The sequence below is a fragment of the Camponotus vicinus genome, unplaced genomic scaffold, assembly GCF_025532165.1.
Source record: "Camponotus vicinus isolate PSW18456_S1 unplaced genomic scaffold, iyCamVici1.0 SCAF_8, whole genome shotgun sequence".
NCBI classification, from domain to species: Eukaryota; Metazoa; Arthropoda; class Insecta; order Hymenoptera; family Formicidae; genus Camponotus; species Camponotus vicinus.
The window spans coordinates 13,874,458-13,893,686 of record NW_028141980.1 but is presented as its reverse complement, the minus strand read 5'-3'; the positions used below and the strand labels follow the sequence as shown (position 1 = coordinate 13,893,686).

Sequence of the window (19,229 nt, the reverse complement as noted above, 5' to 3'; positions counted from 1 at the left end):
TTATATTCTTCTTATGTGCTCATCTATTATTAGCTATAAATGAAGGTAAAATTGTTCAATTTCTTTTGACGAACATTTACATTATAAATACTGACTAGTTTTGCGCTGTATGTACATCGATTTAAATTTATCATCATATTAATATGTTATAATATCTCATACATTTATATAACTTATATAAGAGTAACATACATATATGTATAAACATACATATATGTAATTATATATTTATAATATATATAATTATATGTATGAGAGCAGAAGCGTTTAAAAATCAAGTACTTTTATTATACATACAAGATTAAAAATTAAGATAGCAATTTGTTTGGGAAAACAAACAGCCCTTCCATTCTTTTATCGTTTTATTTGACCTCGTATATTTATATATTATATAATGATATAATTATGTAAATATATATATATAATAACATATAATTTACAAATTTATTGTTCATTTATCAATAATGTCATTAGCTTTTGATGTTCATATGCAAAAATTTATACACGGTTGTTGATCCAAATAAAATATAACTTAAGATTTGTGTTTATGTACAAGAGAAACTTTTTTTTATGTATATACATTTTTTATATATACAGAATTTGTATATTAAATATTTTTAAAATAACTGAATTATAATTTCTTTTCGGAATAATTTTTTGAAAAAGGAATCGCATTTAATTTGGCAAGGAATTTTTACAAATTTCAACTTGTTTGTTCAGACAATTGTACGCGCTTAAATTTCTAAAGTTTCTCTTTAATATCCTATAAACAAACAGATTACTTATATATACTTTCTGTCCTAGCGGCAGCTAATTAAGCACGCTATAATAATTTAAATCTGATCTAAAAGTATCTGTATATCTCATTGCTATAGACACAATTTTAGAAAGTCGTTATTTTTTATAACATTTGTTAGACTCTATACGCGACTTTATTTAGTTTTTATAATCATGTATTTTGTTCGATAAAATCTAGTTTATTTTAATTCAATAGCGAAAATGTTATTAATTCGAAGCTAATCATAATTATATAATTTTAAATATTATGATAAATAATGTTACATCAATAAATGTTAAATAAATAAATAGATTATATTGTATACTTAAATTTGAACATTTTCAAAACTTGTTAGGTATGAGTATATGTGTGATCAAGATTTAATTTTCTTTTAAGAAACCACCAAAATTCTAAATTTAGTTACATTCCAAAAATTTTAGTTACATTCTCATTTGTTTAAGACAAATCTTATATCGATGATAATAAAATAAACTTTTGTAACGACTTAAAAGAGGAAATGAGAAATAATTCAAAATTAATACAATGAAAACATATAGAAGATAAAAGCTATAGTTCAATAAAGTAAATATATTGCTAAAATAATAACAACATCGTCAACCGCCGGTTCACCTTCGTCCTCATCACTTCAGTCCTTTAAAACGATACAGATGAATCGGTTAAAAAGTCGGTGAAAATAAATTACATAAATGAGTTCTTTGAGTGGCATAAAGAACGGGAGAAAAATCGTTTCTTAGAAGAGAATACCAGGATTACCAAAGAAAAATTTCAGATAATTAATTTTTAAAACAAAGAAGTAAGACATTTTTAAATGCTTTATGATAAAAAAAAATATATCAATTACAACATAATCATGTTAACATTTATAAATGTATTTATATTCTAGTAATATCAAACTGTTGATACCGAAATATATTTTAAGCTAAGCCTTAGACTCAAGTCTTCGAGAATAAGAAGTACAATGGAAAAACATGTAAGTTCTCAATATTCCTTTTTAGAATTTGCTTCGTTTTTCTAGTACGTGTCATTAGAAAAATGTATGTTAAGACAGCATACACAATATTTAAATAAATTAATTTATCTATAATATTTTGTAATATTTTTAAGTGCTAATTCCATTTAACATACTTAAAGTAAACAGTTTATAATATATATATGCCGCTCACGGAATCCGTTCGTCTCTTATCACACAGCATGAGATATTTAAATTATGCAACTAATAATCATTATTACATAAACGAAAAAAATCTTGTTAATTATTGTAATCAGTTAAATTTTGTCTCATTTTTTTCACAAAATATTCAAGTATTTATGAATAGTCAATATATATGATTGGCCAAAAAATTGTGCGCTACAAGTTCTTGTAAATCTAATTATTCATTCGGTTCATTTTTGAGATTGTGATTAGTAGAAAATATTATTTTGTTCGAAGAAAAGATATTAGTTTAGATAGTTTCCGTCATCTTTAATCTTAATAAATATATAATTTGATCATTTCAGACTTTCAACGAAAAGAAAGCAAGCGATAATTTTACTGGAATTCAACTCACAAAAAAAACAGAGGATACTTCCAATGAAACCATCGAAAAAAAAGAGGATACCTCTGTGGAAATTCATAGAGAAGAAAGAGAAAATATTTTAAATCATTTCAAGTACCCAATACAATCTGAACCTAATACATATAATAAGTCATATTCCCGCACATGGTTACAATCGAGTATAGTTGAATTCACTTGGGAAATTAATAGTGCCATTATTATTTTCAAAACCGAAAAAGAATTTTTTTCTGCTAAATTTCCGAAAACATCCTTATACAGGATTAAATTAAGTATTGATAATGATACATCTGACGTAATGGAAAGTAAACTAAGATTTTATTTAGTTACTGAAACAAAATTTAAGGGTACATGCGATATTCACGTCGTCAATCCGTACAATTTGCAGAAGATAAAATGTAAATCAACCTCAGGCTTAATATCAAATTTAACATTATTACATGAAACTACTTTAGAATCGTTGCAAAAGTATTTAATTGACAATAAAATTGTAATGTATTTCCAAATCGAAATTATTCACAAATTTTTTACTCAAAGTATACATATGGATGTTACACCAAATACAACATTATGCGAAGAAGAAAACTCCGAACGACCAATTCTTGATTTGAAGGTTAAGAGACAGATTACATTTAAAATTAAAGAAGAACGTTATAGTTTGCCCATAGAAATACTATATGCTACCAATAGTAAGTATTTTAAGAGCAAATGCGAGTATGCGATGTTTAAAAATGAAAAAGACATATATGAGATAGAGATAGACGAGATGCCAGTACCATTCAAGCAAATGTTATCATTTATTTTATGTGGTTCAATACCGTATCCGTTTAATTATCACATGCTGCGAGATTTACTAATAATGGCTCATAAATATGATGTACAAACTCTTAAAATATTTTGTGAAAGCTATTTGATATGTATGATTAATATTGAAAATTCCATCGATCTTATACTGCTTGCGTTTTCATGTGAAGCAGATTCTTTAAAAAAAGACACTGTACTATTTATTAAGTTATATCTAAGAGAAGTTCTACGTACTAAAGAATTTCAACGTTTACCACAAAATAATTTAGAAGAAATAATCGAATTAGTTTCTAATATAAATTTACCTATTGACATCAAATTGCCACAAGTTGATATACTGTGAGATATCTATATAATTTCTCACAATTTTTTTGCTGAGTATAATAATCATTTAAATCAGCTACTATATCTCACGCATCTTAATTTTAAAGATCTTTTGTTGTATTCTTCTTATGTATGTGTGTGCTCATTTATTATTACTACAAGTATAGGTATAAAATTGTCCAATTTCTTTTGACAAACATTTACATTATAAATACTGACTTTGCATTGCATATAGATCAATTTATTTCATACATTTATATAACTCATATAAGTACTTATATGTACTTATATAGTAATATATATATATATATATATATATATATAATTACATATTTATATAATTATACGTATGAGAGCAAGAGTGAAGGAACGTTTAAACATCAAGTATTTTTTATATATATATAAGATTAAAAATTAAGCTAGCAACTTGTTTGGGAATACTAAAAGTTGTTTCATTTAATTTTTTTTATTTGATCTCGTATATTTATAAATTATATAATTATATAATTATTTAAATATGTATAATCATATATAAATTACAAGTATATTGTTCATCTATTAATAATGTTATAAATATTGGCTTTTGATGTTCACATGCAAAAATTTATATGTTTCTTGGTTGATGTAAGATATAAATTAAGATTTGTATTTATGTACACCGAAAAAAAACCCAAGTATATGCCACTTATCTTTAGAATATATACTAAAAAAAAGAAATCCTCTTAGCGTTATTTCTAAAAATAAGTGGCACATTCCGAAGTTGAGAATACAATTTTTTCAGTGTACGAGAGAAACTTTCTTTTATATACGCAAAACTTATACATTAAATATTTTTAAAATAATAGAATTATAATTTCTTTTCACAATAATTTTTGGAAAAAAAGGATTTAATTTGACAAGAAATTTTTACAAATTTCAACTTGTTTTTTCAGACAATTGTGTATATATATATACTATATATATATGGGTCAGTCGTATTAAATTTCTAAAGTTTCTCTTTAGCATCCTATATATAAACAAATAGAGATTACTTATATATAAAAATTGTTTCATATTAATCTATATAAAGTAAAATTATTAAAATATCGAAAAGTGAAATAAAACTGTACATATAAATAGTGAAATATAATTGTACAACTTAATTGACCTCTTTCTAAATATCGCTTATTCTCTTTTCTTTAAAATGGTGACCACGTTATGAAAGTAGGAAATGCCGTTATAAAGGTGAACAACATCACGCACTTTCTGTCCTAGCGGCAGCTAATTCAGTATGCTATAATAATTTAGATCTGATCTAGAATTATCTATATATCTCATTGCTATAAATAGACACAATTTTAGAAAGACATTATTTTTTATAACATCTGTTAGACTCTATATGTTTTATTTAGTTTTTATAGTCATGTTTTATATTCGATAAAATCTAGTGTTTATTTTAATTCGATAAAAAATTTTATTAATTCGAAGCTAATCACAATTATATAATTTTAAATATTATGATCAAATAGTGTTATATCAATTTAAATAAATAAATAGATTGTATTATATATTTAAATTTGAACATTTTTAAAATTTGTTAGATATGAGTATATGTGTGATCAAAATTTAATTTTCTTTTAAGAAACGACCAAAATTCTAAATTTAGTTACATTCGAAAAATTTTAGTTACTCTCATTTGTTTAAGACATTAAATCTTGTATCGATGATTATAAAATAAACTTTTGTAACGGCTTAAAAGAGGAAATGAGAAATAATTCAAAATTAATACAACGAAAAATATAGAAGATGAAAGCTATAGTTTAACAAAATAAATATATTGCTAAAATAATAACAACATCGTCAACCGCCGGTTCACCTTCGTCCTCATCACTTCAGTCCTTTGAAACGATACAAATGAATCGGTTATAAAGTCGGTGAAAATAAATTACATAAATGAGTTCTTTGAGTGGCATAAAGAACGGGAGAAAAATCGTTTCTTCGAAAAGAATACCAGGATTACCAAAGAAAAATTTCAGATAATTAATTTTTAAAACAAAGAAGTAAGAGATTTTTAAATGCTTTATGATAAAAAAAAATAAATCAATTACAACATAATCATGTTAACATTTATAAATGTATTTATATTCTAGTAATATCAAACTGTTGATACCGAAATATATTTTAAGCTAAGCCTTAGACTCAAGCCTTCGAGAATAAGAAGTACAATGGAAAAACATGTAAGTTCTCAATATTCCTTTTTAGAATTTGCTTCGTTTTTCTAGTACGTGTTATTAGAAAAATGTATGTTAAGACAGCATACACAATATTTAAATAAATTAATTTATCTGTAATATTTTGTAATATTTTTAAGTGCTAATTCAATTTAACATACTTAAAATAAAAAGCTTATAATATATATATGCCGCTCACGAAATCCGTTCGTCTCTTATCACACAGCATGAGATATTTAAATTATGCAACTAATAATCACTATTACATAAACGAAAAAAATCTTGTTAATTATTGTAGTCAGTTAAATTTTGTCTCATTCTTTTCACAAAATATTCAAGTATTTATGAATAGTCAATATATATGATTGGCCAAAAAATTGTGCGCTACAAGTTTTTCTTGTAAATCTAATTATTCATTCGGTTCATTTTTGAGATTGTGATTAGTAGAAAATATTATTTTGTTCGAAGAAAAGATATTAGTTTAGATAGTTTCCGTCATCTTTAATCTTAATAAATATATAATTTGATCATTTCAGACTTTCAATGAAAAGAAAGCAAGCGATAATTTTACTGGAATTCAACTCACAAAAAAAACAGAGGATACTTCCAATGAAACCATCGAAAAAAAAGAGGATACCTCTGTGGAAATTCATAGAGAAGAAAGAGAAAATATTTTGAATCATTTCAAGTACCCAATATCTGAACCTAATACATATAATAAGTCATATTCCCGCACATGGTTCCAATCGAGTATAGTTGAATACACTTGGGAAATTGATAGTGCCATTATTATTTTCAAAACCGAAAAAGAATTTTTTTCTGCAAGATTTCCGAAAACATCCTTATACAGGATTAAATTAAATATTGATAACGATACATCTGACGTAATGAAAAGTAAGCTAAGATTTTATTTAGTTACTGAAACAAAATTTAAGGGTACATGCGATGTTTGCGTTGTCTATCCGTCAGATTTGCAGAAGAAAACATGTAACTCAACTTCAGGCTTAATATCAAATATGACATTATTATATGAAACTACTTTAGAATCGTTGAAAGAGTATTTAGTTAACAATAAAATTGTAATGTATTTCAAAATCGAAATCATTCACAAATTTTTTACTCAAAGTATACACATAAATGTGCCATCAAATACAACATTATGCGAAGAATTAAACTTTGAACGGTCAATGCTTATCAATTGTAAAATTAAGGATAAAGGACTTATTATTTTTAAGGTCAGAGGAGAACGTTATAGTTTACCACAAAAAGCACTATATGCTACCAATAGTAAGTATTTTAAGAGCATATGCGATTATGCGATGTTTGAAAATACAGAAGGTACACCATATGAAAAAGAGATAGACGAGATGCCAGTACCTTTTAAGCAAATGTTATCATTTATTTTATCCGGTTTAATATCGGATCCGTTTAATTATCACATGTTGCGAGATTTACTAATAATGGCTCATAGATATGATGTACAAACTCTTAAATTTCTATGTGAAAGCTATTTGATACGTATGATTAATATTGAAAATTCCATCGATCTTATACAGCTTGCATTTTCATGTGAAGCAGATTCTTTAGAAAAATATACTGCACTATTTATTAAGTTATATCTAAAAGAAATTGTACGTACTAAAGAATTTCAACGTTTACCACAAAATGATTTAGACAAAATAATTAAATTAATTTGTAATATAAATTTATCTCTTGATATCAAATTGGCACATGATATACTGTGGGATATACTGTGAGATATCTATATAATTTCTCACAATTTTTTTGCTTAGTATAATAATCATTTAAATCAGCTACTATATCTTACGCATCTTAATTTTAAAGATCTTTTGTTGTATTCTTCTTGTATGTGTATGCTCATTTATTATTAGCTATAAGTAAAAGTATAAAATTGTCTAATTTCTTTTGACAAACTTTTGACATTTACATTATAAATATTGACTTTGCGTTGCATATACATCAATTTATTTGATACATTTATATAACTTACATAATAGTGTAACACATACATATATATATATATATATATATATATATATATATATATATATATATATATATATATACAGGGTGATTCAAAACAACCTGATGTCTTTAAAATATGATATTCTTGAACAAATTCTAAAACTATTTTTCCTCTTGAAAAAAATTTTTTTTAATTTTTTAATTTTTTAATTTTTTTTAATTTTTTTAATTTTTTAATTTTTCTGATATTTTATTCTTAAGAGTTACGTTATAACCCTCCTAGACCGTAATAATATTGTTAAATATTGCGTAGAAAAAGTGCAATAATAATTTAATACACTTCAAAGGATCAAATATTGTGCAATAAAATTGACTGTCTGGGGAAAAAATTAAGCTTTGGACAAAATTTTTCAAGAGGAAAAATAGTCTTAGAATTCGTTCAAGAATATCATATTTCAAAGACATCAGGTTGTTTTGAATCACCCTGTATATATATATATATATATATATATATATATATATATATATATATATAATTACATATTTATATAATTAACATATATATAATATAATAACATTTATATAATTATACATATGAGAGCAAAAGTAAAGGAACGTTTAAACATCAAGTATTTTATATATATATATATATATATATATATATATATATATATATATATATATACAAGATTAAAAATTATGCCATCAACTTGTTTGGGAATACAAAAAATTCTTTTATTTTTTTAATTTGATCTCGTATATTTATAAATTATATAATTATGTAAATATGTATTATAATATACAATTTACTAGTTTATTGTTCATCTATTAATAATATTATAAATATTGGCTTTTGATGTTCATATGCAAAAATTTTTATATATTTTTTGATCGACGTAAGATATAAATTAAAATTTATGTACGAAAGAAAATTTTTTTTATATATGCAAAATTTATACATTAAATATTTTTAAAATAGTAGAATTTCTTTTCCGAATAATTTTTGGAAAAAAAGAATAACATTTAATTTGACAAGATATTTTTAAGAAATTTCAACTGGTTTTTTCAGACAATTTTATATGTATATATATTTACGCGTCTGTCGTATTAAATTTCTAAAGTTCCTCTTTAGCGTCCTATAAACAAATAGAGATTACTTATATGTAAGAATTCTTTCATATTAATCTATATAAAGTAAAATTATTAAAATTCAAGAAGTGAAATAAAATTGTACATATAGCTTAATTAAGCCCTTTTTGAATATTACTTATCCTCTTTTTCTTTAAAATGGCAACCACGTTATGAAAATAGGAAACGCCGTTAAACAGGTGAGCAACATCACACACCTTCTGCTCTTGCAGCAGTTAATTAAGCACGTAGTAATGTAGTAACGATTAAAATAGAATCACCGAATCATTCTGATGTAGAAAATGAAGCGCTCGTCCGGGAACATCACTAATAAAGCATTTCACAATTTTAACAGCCGTAACACTCATTTAGATTCCTAATAACATTAATATATAGGAATGGAATAAATCGTAATCTTTTTATAGAATGCGATGTTTTTCACAATTTTTGTAATGAAATTCTGTTATGATAAATTGCTTCTTAGATGAAATTCACGCTCTTATAAATATCGCGTAAATATCATTCCAAATTAGCTTGCAAATTAGTCCAAGATTGACAACAAATAATATTAATTTTAATTTAAAAAATATTAATTTATTCTGCAAACTAAAGCTCTGTCTGTATTTATTAATATAATGTCTTAAACAATTTTGCATTTGAGTTTTATTTCCACACTGCGGAAAATATCACAAAATAAAAATATATTGAAGCAAGCATCAAGCGTATTATTACTATATTTTGATAATAAAATAAAGTTTTAAGGATTTCCGTCATATATAACAAAGACAAATGTCATACAAGTATTATCTCAGTCTTGAATAATATCGATCTATAATTATCTATATAGCTCTTTTTTCTAAATAGACATAATTTTAGAAAGACGTTATTTTTTATAACATTTGTTTAAATTACAAGTTGCTTGTTTTTGTAGTCATGATTTTTCTTCGACGAGAAATCTAATGTTTATTTTAATTCAATAGCGAAAATTTTAATTCGAAGCTAATCACAATTACATAATATTAGATATTATAATTAAATCGAGTTATAATTAACTTAAATGAATAAATAGATTTGAGATAGATTATTAATTTAAATAAATAGATTGCATTATACGTTTAAATTGAGCATTTTCAAAATCGTGTGTGTGTGCATATGTGTGTGATCAGGAATTAATTTTCTTCTAAGAAACCGCCAAAATTCTAAAAAAAATTTAGTAACATTTTCATTTGTTTAAGACATTAACCCTTAACGGTTGTAAGTCACCTCTGACGTGACAACAGTACTCTGTCGCTGCGGTAGCTAGCGTCCGATAAGGGTTAAATCTTATATCAATAATTATAAAATAAAGTTTTATAACAGTTTAAAAGAAAAACTCAAAACTAATACGATGAAACATATAGAAGATGAGAGCTATAGATCAACCAAAAATAAATATATTGACAAGATAATAACATCGTAAATCTCAGGCACTTCTGTCTTCTGGAACGATATAGTTGAATTGGTTAAAAAGTCGGTGAACATAAATTATATAAATGAGTGTTTTGAGTGATATAAACGGGAAAAAAAATTTTTGCTTTAGAAGAGAATATCAGGATTAACAAAGAAAAATTCTGGATCATTAGTTTTCTAACAAAGAAGTAAGAGATTTTTAAATGCTTTATAATAGCAGATGAAATATATCAATCACAACATGATCATATTTATACTTATATATATACTTATATTTTAGTAATATCAAACCGTTGGTACCGAAATATATTTTAAGCTAAGACTTAAAATATATTTAACTTAACTTAACCTTAGACTCAAGCCTTCGAGAATAAGAAGTACAATGCAAAACCATGTAAGTTCTCAATATTCCTTTTTAGAATCTGCTTCGTTTTTCTAGCATGTGTCACTAGAAAAATGTATGTTAAGACAGCATACACAATATTTAAATAAATTAATTTATCTGTAATATTTTGTAATATTTTTAAGTGCTAATTCAATTTAACGTACTTAAAGTAAAAAGCTATATACAGGGTGTAACTGAAAAAGCGCCCACGGAGCAAATAGCGTTATACCTGATTAAAAATCGAGCCGAAAAGTTCTGAATCATTTTTTTTATAATGCTTAATAAAGCGGTAATTATTGAGTAAAGTTGCGCCAATAAGCACCGATCTTTAGACGGTGCTTATTGGCACGATAGTGAGCCGCGCGCCTGATAGTGTGCGTAAGCGCTCCGCCGCTACGGCGTTATGTTATGCTGCTATTGTGCAATATTCTTATGCATCGTAATAATGCGAAAAACTTTATTTTGCATTAAAAATCATTTTTCTTTCGTTAAAAGTGTTTTCTTACAGAAAATTTCGACAAGGAGGCTAAAGGTCGGTGCTTATTGGCGCAACTTTATTCAATAATTACCGCTTTATTAAGCATTATAAAAAAAAATGGTTCAGGACTTTTCGACTCGATTTTTAATCAGGAATAACGCTGTTTGCTCCGTGGACGCTTTTTCAGTTACACCCTGTATATGCCGCTCACGGAATCCGTTCGTCTCTTATCACACAGCGTGAGATATTTAAATTATGCAACTAATAATCACTATTACATAAACGAAAAAAATCTTGTTAATTATTGTAGTCAGTTAAATTTTGTCTCATTCTTTTCACAAAATATTCAAATATTTATGAATAATCAATATATATGATTGGCGAAAAGAATTATGCGCTACAAGTTCTTCTTGTAAATCTAATTATTCATTCGGTTCATCTCTGAGATTATGATTAGTAGAAAATGTTATTTCGTTAGAAAAAAAATACGAGTTTAAATAGTTTTCATCATCTCTAAACTTAATAAATATACATTTATAATTTGATATCATTTCAGATTTTTAACAAAAAGAAAGCAAGCGTTACTTCCAGAATCCAACTTACAAAAAAAACAAAAGGTACTTTTGAAACTATCTCCCTTAAAGAAGACCAGGATACCTCCATCGATATTCGTCCCAGAAAAGGAACAGAAAATATTTTAGCTCACTTCAATAAAGAAGCGAATGATACTGTCACCAAAATCATGCCGAAACAGGCAATACCTGAACGTTTATATAATAAGTCATATTCCCGGACATGGTTACAAACGAGTATAGTTGAATACACCTGGGAAATTAATTGTGTCATGACTATTTTTAAAATCCAAAAAGAATTATTTTCTGCAATGTTTCCGGAAACATCTCTATACAAAATTAAATTAACTATCGATATCGATACATCTGAAGTAATGAAAAGTACACTAAGATTTTTTTTACTTACTGAAACAAACTTTCAGGGTATATGCGATGTTGGCATTGTCTCTTCGTCAGATTTTCGAAAGATAAAATGTAAATCAACCTCAGGCTTAATATCAAACATGACATTATTATATGAAACTAGCATAGAATCGTTGCAAAGCTATATCACTAACAATAACCTTGTAATGTATTTCGAAATCGAATTTGCTCACCTATATGTTACTGAAAGTGTGTGCGTAGATATGATGCCATCAAATACAACATTATACGAACAATTCAACTCTGAACGATCAAATCTTGTCAATTTGAAGGCTAAGGATAAGGAACTGATTACGTTTAAAATCAAAGAAGAACATTACAGTTTTCCCAAAAAAGCACTGTATGCTACTAATAGTAAGTATTTTAAGAACATATTCGATATGCTCGAAAATAAAAAAGACTTATCATATGAGATAGAGATAGACGAGATGCCAGTACCATTCAAGCAAATGTTATCATTTATTTTATGTGGTTCAATACCGTATCCGTTTAATTATCACATGCTGCGAGATTTACTAATAATGGCTCATAAATATGATGTACAAACTCTTAAAATATTTTGTGAAAGCTATTTGATATGTATGATTAATATTGAAAATTCCATCGATCTTATACTGCTTGCGTTTTCATGTGAAGCAGATTCTTTAAAAAAAGACACTGTACTATTTATTAAGTTATATCTAAGAGAAGTTCTACGTACTAAAGAATTTCAACGTTTATCACAAAATGATTTAAACAAAATATTTGAATTAGTTTATAATATAAATTCACCTCTTGACATCAAATTGCCACATGTTGATGTACTGTGATCGAATCGTTGATATACTATATCGAATATATAATTTCTTACAGTTTTTTTGTTCAGTATAATAATCATTTAAATCGGCTATTATATATCACGCATAATTTTAAAAATCTTTTGTTACATTCTTCTGTGTGTGCTTATCTATTATTAGCTATGAGCACAAGGGAAATGAAATTGTTCAATTTTTTTTTGACAAACATTTAGAAATGCTGACTAGTTTTGCGCTGCATATGTATCGATTTAAACTTATGTATTTCATACTTTTATATAATTTATAAATATATTATAAATATAAAATAGTAACATATATACATATTATATATATATATATATATGTATGTATGTACGTATGTATGTATATAAATATAAATATAAATATAAATATATATATATATATATATATATATATATATATATACATATATATATATATACATATATATATATATATATATATATATATATATATATAATTACATATTTATAATTTATATAATTATACGTATGAGAGCAAAGCAAAAAGTAAATGAACATTTAAAAATCAAATATTTTTATACATATTTTTATACATATAAGATTAAAAATTAAGCTAGCAACTTGTCTAAAAAAAACAAAAAAGTTGGTTTATTTTTTTATTTGATCTCATACATTTATATATAATATTATACAATAATTATATAATTATACAATTATATACAATCTTTCACTTATCAATAATGTCATAAATATTAACTTTTAATGTTCATATGTAAAAATTTATATACGGTTTTTGATCGAAGGTAAAACATATTTTAAGATTTGTGTTTATGTACGGGAGAAACTTTTTTATATACGCAAAACTTATATATTAAATATTTTTAAAATAATTTAATTATAATTTATTTTCAGAATATTTGAAAAAAAAAAAAGATTTCATTTAATTTGACAAGAAATTTTTACTTTCAACTTACTTACAAATTTCAACTTTCTTGTTGAGACGCTTGTATTAGATTTCTAAAGTTTCTCTTTATATCATCCTATAGACAAATAGATTGCTTAAGAATTCTTTCGCATTAATCTATATGAAATAAAATTACTCCAATTTCAAAAAACATAATTGTACACATTAAGCTGTTTTTAAATGTCGTTTATCCTCTTTTCTTTAAAATTTAAATTTCATAACGTGGCGGCCACGTTATGAAAATAGGAAATGCCGTTAGAGAGGTGAGCAACATCATTCACTTTCTGCCCTTGCGGCAACTAATTAAGCATGTTGTGATGAAATAACAGCCAGAATGCGGATATTGAACCATTCTATAGTGGAAAATAAAGCATCCAGTGGAGAAAATTGCTAATACCTACTTTTTTCCTAAAATCTTAATGCCATCTTAAAATCATGATTTTCTGCATCCTTGAGCAAATCAATAAATAAGAATTTGAGAAAAAGGAGTATATTTTGTAAGTTTTTGAAGATTATATATAATCCTCTATGAAATTGTGTCAGACGATTTGATAAATTACATTGTTGATGACTCGCGGCTTTAAAAATCATAATAATTATAGATAAATATTTTTTTATTATCACCGTTTTTTCTCTTTAATCAATAATTTTCCTTAACGATATTTGTGTGGCAAGAACTATATTTGTACTCTTAAAATTTTGTTGGCAAAAACATCGCGATACTTAAGCAATCTTTTCTCTTAATATTTTGACTACTATTTTTTTCTAGAGGAATTTTTGTTTCATTTGTCATAAACCAAGAAATCTGATATTTAAGTATATTTGCGCATTAAGTACACCTAGTATAATTTTCATCCATCTCGAAAGGCATTTATCGTTCTCCGGTTTACCTGCGGAAACCTTTCGATGTTATATTGCGGAGAGGATTGTGGAATGTGATAAGACCTTTCCAAAGTATTATCAGCTACCGCTGTTGCTGCCGGTGTAATGCTCGAGCCGCGACGATCTTAATTATCATACGGCGTCCCGAGTAACGAGGGTTGGCACGTGGTGACGTAATGTGCGAGAAGGGCCTAAATAGCCGAGACCATTGTTATACGTACAACGCGCACGTCGGATCTGTTAAGGCATTAATAGTCTCGTGTGACGTAATTAACTCGCGGCGAACGAATTTCCGGCATTACGGTGTGACGTACGCTCAGGAGGGTGTCCTCGGGTTTGGGCTTAATATCGGAAGCGATTCCGCGACAGCAGTCGGTCTGAGGGTTCAAGCGTGTATCGGACTTAATCCCTTCCCGCAAAAGTGCGGATCGCGAGACCGTCATTTAGGAATTTCCCACAATACGCGCTTAACATGCGTGCTAGTGACATGTGATGAATGAGATGCGCGATGTATAGGGTGTCCTCAATGTGTTTCGTTCCAATATTACGTAAAGAAACTTTATTTAAATATTAATACCATATACTGTTTCAATTTTATCGCCTTGTCATTGTATTAAGTCTCTGACAAACTTTCATTTAAGAAATAAAAAAAAAATAATTCTTTGATGGGAGATTATAATTGGTAAACATATAGGTTTTAATTTATACTTATCAAATTTATTAATTTAGCTGTATTATTATAGAATAGAAAAGTATTTTAAAAAGCATTATTTCTACATATTTTGCACATAATTTTACGTTTTTTCTGTATATAAATTCTTAAATAGTCTCTAGATTTTTAAATAGAAATATGCTTATAGAGTCATTAATTTTGCGGTCGTGAATTGTAAAATAAAAGGATATAAAAATAAGCATGAGATTAGCAGGTATCATAAATCTAGATAAGAAAGGATGGTATAATCTAGTCGTGGCGTTAAACGCGGCTGAAATAACGTAAGTTGCACTTAAGCAGGCGTAAACAGCCAGCAAATGAGAATTTCGCGCAGATGCGATCAGCAACGCCACGGAAAACATTAATCTCCCGGCTTACGAGGTGCGTTTTCTCCTCAGAGCCACCGCAAAAAGTCAGTCAAGTCGAGAGACAAAAGTAGCTTTCATTTTCGCCGCGTTTTTCCACTCCGTTAATGTTACTGTGGGACGTGCGCGAGCGCGTCTAATGGCTTCTCAAAGATTCACGACCAAACAAAAAAATTGAAAAAAATTGAAAAAAAGCAAAATAAATCGCCAAACTTAAAGCGACGCATTCAGTCCCGAAATATTCAATGGTTAAGAAAAATAAAGAAGATAATATATCTTGTATTAATTATCAATCTGTATTAATTAAATGTATATATTTGATTCGACGAATATTGGTAGAGATTGGTACTCTTATACAACTTTTCTCTCTCTCTCTCTCTCTCTCTATCTTTTTCTCTCACTCTGATTTCGATTTTTATCTAATAAAGGTTTTAGTCAAGTAATATGCATGTTTATGTGTGTTATACTTACATACATTTTTTTATTAATATATAATAATAAAGAAGTATAAAATTGAATTATATAATAAATCTGTTTTGTCTTAGTTACACAATCTACGCGTTTTTACATAGAAAAATATAAAATTTTCAAAGACTATGACAAATGTAGATTATGTGTGATTCGAATGATTTAGGGTAACAACGTGTTAAGCAGTATAAAATAATTGTATGAGATTCTTAATTTGTGATACATAGCTTATCTAATAAATTAATTAAATTATAGTAAAAAATTGTGTAGTTTTAAGATCGTAATCAATAAAACCAGGAATTGTTAAAAAATTTTAAACTTAATAAAGATAGCTTTTTTTCTATAATAATCATGTATGTAAAATGCATATGATTTAACTCGTCGTTATTCTAAATCTGACATTTTAATCAAAGTATTATTCTAAATAGATTAAAAGCAATTACACGCTACGTTTATATAAAAGGCATTTTTAAGTCTTTAATTCGTCGAGAATTATATTATTGCATTAACATAATAAAATAAAAGAATTAACATTTTATCTTACATATTAGTTATTATTCTTATTACTCTTTTGTACTAATTTCGCATAAAATTTTTTCTCGAAGAATGCAATAATAAATAGATCTATTATCTTTGCTGAACTTTTTAGTCATCTGTGTGTCAAAGTTAATTAATTGTTCATCTTAGCTTAATTACATATTATAAATGAATCACATATCGTGGCATTTTTAACAATGCCAAATATATGGACGGATATATTACTTAAGCTATTTACATGAACGAGAATTCGAGAGATCTATTAACATATCGCTGTGGACGGATATATTTTTAAAATATCTACAAGCTCTGATTCGTCTTTTAATTATATAATTTAAACTTCTCACTCTTCTAATAAAGGCTTTATAAAGTGAGATTTCTTTTTAATCGTCAATATTTATTCGTCTTATTAGTGTGTTCATCTTTCGAAAACTTAAGGAAACCCTAAGAGAACGTTCCTTTCACTTAAAACAAAATAGCGTAAAGACGGCGCCGCATGCCACAAGGAGTAACGTAACGAAGGATACCGGACTGGAAGCTGCATTACATGCGTCCTCGGAGCAGTAACACTCCTGCCAGTAAACACCATTCTCGCGAACGCCCCAGTTACAGACTCCTGTGACTCCCGTACTGGCGACGGAAGCACATCGTCGGATCACCTGTCGCCATCTACCGTCCCCTTGAACATTGCCGATTAATTAATTAATTAACACGCAATCGAATGCGTTATCGTGCAATTATTCGCACGATTCGGATGCTGAAAACGCGCATAAATAATCCTAATCACAATAAATTCAAAGAGCTCTTTGAATTGTTTTTTTTCAAATTTTTCACAATTTTGGAAAATTAAATTGGAAGCTATGTCAGGTTTTCTGGATCTGAAATTTTTATGAAAATATATTATATTCGATTTCTCGATTTATTCAATAACCAAACTTATTTTTGCAATCGCATTACATGTCTAAGAAGCTGCAATTGGCATATTATCTGATTATCATTTTGTTGCATTACTAAATATCTCACTACATAAGTGTACTTACAGATGAAACCACGCGGGCTCTGCTCGGTGTACTTAACGCAAAATGTACCAGGCATATGCGATTCCTCGCTGTTGCATTCGATAGGTACATTCCTTTCTTTGTCGAAATTCGCGTAGGCTCCACAAAGGTCCTCGCTCTTCCCATCCATATCAGAACTGCATTGATAACAGCGTATCGCCTCAGTACCTGGTGCATTTCGAGATGCAATAACATTATTAATCTTTATTAATTATTATAACAATATTAATTGCATCTTGACATCAATTAGCAGTGCTAAAGTATATTGAAGCAAAGTCCAATGACTAATATAAAAATTATTTATTAATCGCATCTTCAAATCAAAGTGCCTAATTAGTACAGTTGAAGTAATTGATGAGAAGCTCAATTCTTAACCTAGAAAAATTATTAATGCACGAAAAATATTTTCACGTTTTTAATTATTTCATAAAAAAAATATATTTTCATAAAAAAATGTTAAGCTTTTTGTTATTCATTTTGTTCCTACTTTCAATAATAATTGAAATAAATGCATTCCTGTTAACAAAATATATACTTATATACTTATTTAATTTTCTCATTACGTATGATTCATTATATTTTACATTTAGCTAAAAATATAAGATCCATTTATTTTCAGACATATCGGATTAAATAAGATTAAAATAATTAAAGGACTATCAAACAGGAATTAAATGGAACAACTCTCACGCCCATCCGTAAACAATCAACGAACCACAAGGTTCGTTTCCAAGATGGCAGTGAATGTGCTTGTGTGTACCAAGACGCTATTCAGATATGTCCATTATTCCATTTATTCTCGAGATTCTCAGGTGGAAAATCTCACCTGTCGCGGCAAATAACAGCAACACGCAACACAACACACCCACGATGTTATTCCGCATCATCGTTATGTCGCTCTCCAGGATTTTCCTTTCGGAGCGAGCTACACGCGTGTTCTTCCGCACGACATAGAACGCGCACTGCACGTACACACCTGACGTCATTCATTGGGTGTAACTGCTACGTAGTAAGCCGACGATCCCTTCCCGATCGTTTCCCCCTCTCGCCAGCGGCGGATCGAGACGCATAAAGTGCCCTGGGTGCAACATAATTTTCGCGGAGCTCTCTGTATAATCCACCTTCCCAAAGTTTCAAGCCTGATTAGTCTGATTAGCTTTTAAGAGAATGTTTAACTTTTAAGGAGGTGTTTAACCTTAATTAATGTAAAATTTAATATCAAGTTATCGCTGATTTTCCATAAATAGAGATTAACAAACCTGTTTAACGAAAGATGTTTATGAAATATTAAAAAGATTAAGAACTATTACATATAGAAAATACATTTTACAATATAAATTTTTTTGGGTAA

General features: G+C 27.2%; 4 protein-coding genes across 5 annotated transcripts; 3 read left to right on the top strand and 1 right to left on the bottom strand.

Annotated features, from left to right (window-relative positions):
• The first annotated feature begins 1,443 nt into the window (after positions 1 to 1,443).
• Positions 1,444 to 3,499, top strand: LOC145976401 (uncharacterized). Its single transcript, XM_083107458.1, has 3 exons — positions 1,444 to 1,592; positions 1,683 to 1,769; positions 2,297 to 3,499. The coding sequence occupies exons 2-3, from the start codon at positions 1,758 to 1,760 to the stop codon at positions 3,497 to 3,499; spliced, it is 1,215 nt and encodes a 404-aa protein (XP_082963584.1). The 5' UTR covers positions 1,444 to 1,592; positions 1,683 to 1,757.
• Positions 3,500 to 5,239: 1,740 nt separating this feature from the next.
• LOC145975711 (uncharacterized) lies at positions 5,240 to 7,702 on the top strand. The gene is made up of 3 exons (XM_083106377.1): positions 5,240 to 5,519; positions 5,610 to 5,696; positions 6,227 to 7,702. The coding sequence occupies exons 2-3, from the start codon at positions 5,685 to 5,687 to the stop codon at positions 7,445 to 7,447; spliced, it is 1,233 nt and encodes a 410-aa protein (XP_082962503.1). The 5' UTR covers positions 5,240 to 5,519; positions 5,610 to 5,684; the 3' UTR covers positions 7,448 to 7,702.
• Positions 7,703 to 9,983: 2,281 nt separating this feature from the next.
• Positions 9,984 to 13,124, top strand: LOC145975578 (uncharacterized). 2 transcript variants are annotated; one of them, XM_083106169.1, is made up of 4 exons: positions 9,984 to 10,441; positions 10,534 to 10,647; positions 11,147 to 11,355; positions 11,673 to 13,124. In XM_083106169.1, the coding sequence occupies exons 3-4, from the start codon at positions 11,317 to 11,319 to the stop codon at positions 12,918 to 12,920; spliced, it is 1,287 nt and encodes a 428-aa protein (XP_082962295.1). In that variant the 5' UTR covers positions 9,984 to 10,441; positions 10,534 to 10,647; positions 11,147 to 11,316; the 3' UTR covers positions 12,921 to 13,124. The 2 variants fall into 2 exon arrangements, with proteins under 2 accessions (XP_082962295.1, XP_082962296.1); XM_083106170.1 differs by lacking the exon at positions 11,147 to 11,355.
• A 411-nt stretch (positions 13,125 to 13,535) lies between these two features.
• LOC145975693 (UPAR/Ly6 domain-containing protein crok) lies at positions 13,536 to 18,879 on the bottom strand. Its single transcript, XM_083106355.1, has 3 exons — positions 18,705 to 18,879; positions 17,861 to 18,046; positions 13,536 to 17,499 (listed from the first exon to the last, which is right to left on the bottom strand). Exons 1-3 carry the CDS (start codon positions 18,862 to 18,864, stop codon positions 17,282 to 17,284), a joined length of 564 nt encoding a protein of 187 aa, XP_082962481.1. The 5' UTR covers positions 18,865 to 18,879; the 3' UTR covers positions 13,536 to 17,281.
• Between the last annotated feature and the right edge of the window lie 350 nt (positions 18,880 to 19,229).

Excerpts from the sequence above, each read along its gene's own strand:
- LOC145975693 (XM_083106355.1), bottom strand. The coding sequence starts at position 18,864 with ATGACGTCAGGTGTGTACGTGCAGTGCGCGTTCTATGTCGTGCGGAAG. Across the intron at positions 18,047-18,704 it reads GCTGTTATTTGCCGCGACAG|GTACTGAGGCGATACGCTGT; the intron begins GTGAGATTTTCC and ends GAAATGCACCAG. Across the intron at positions 17,500-17,860 it reads GAGCCCGCGTGGTTTCATCT|GGGACGGTAGATGGCGACAG; the intron begins GTAAGTACACTT and ends GCAATGTTCAAG.
- LOC145975578 (XM_083106169.1), top strand. The coding sequence starts at position 11,317 with ATGCCGCTCACGGAATCCGTTCGTCTCTTATCACACAGC. Across the intron at positions 11,356-11,672 it reads TTCGTCTCTTATCACACAGC|ATTTTTAACAAAAAGAAAGC; the intron begins GTGAGATATTTA and ends ATATCATTTCAG.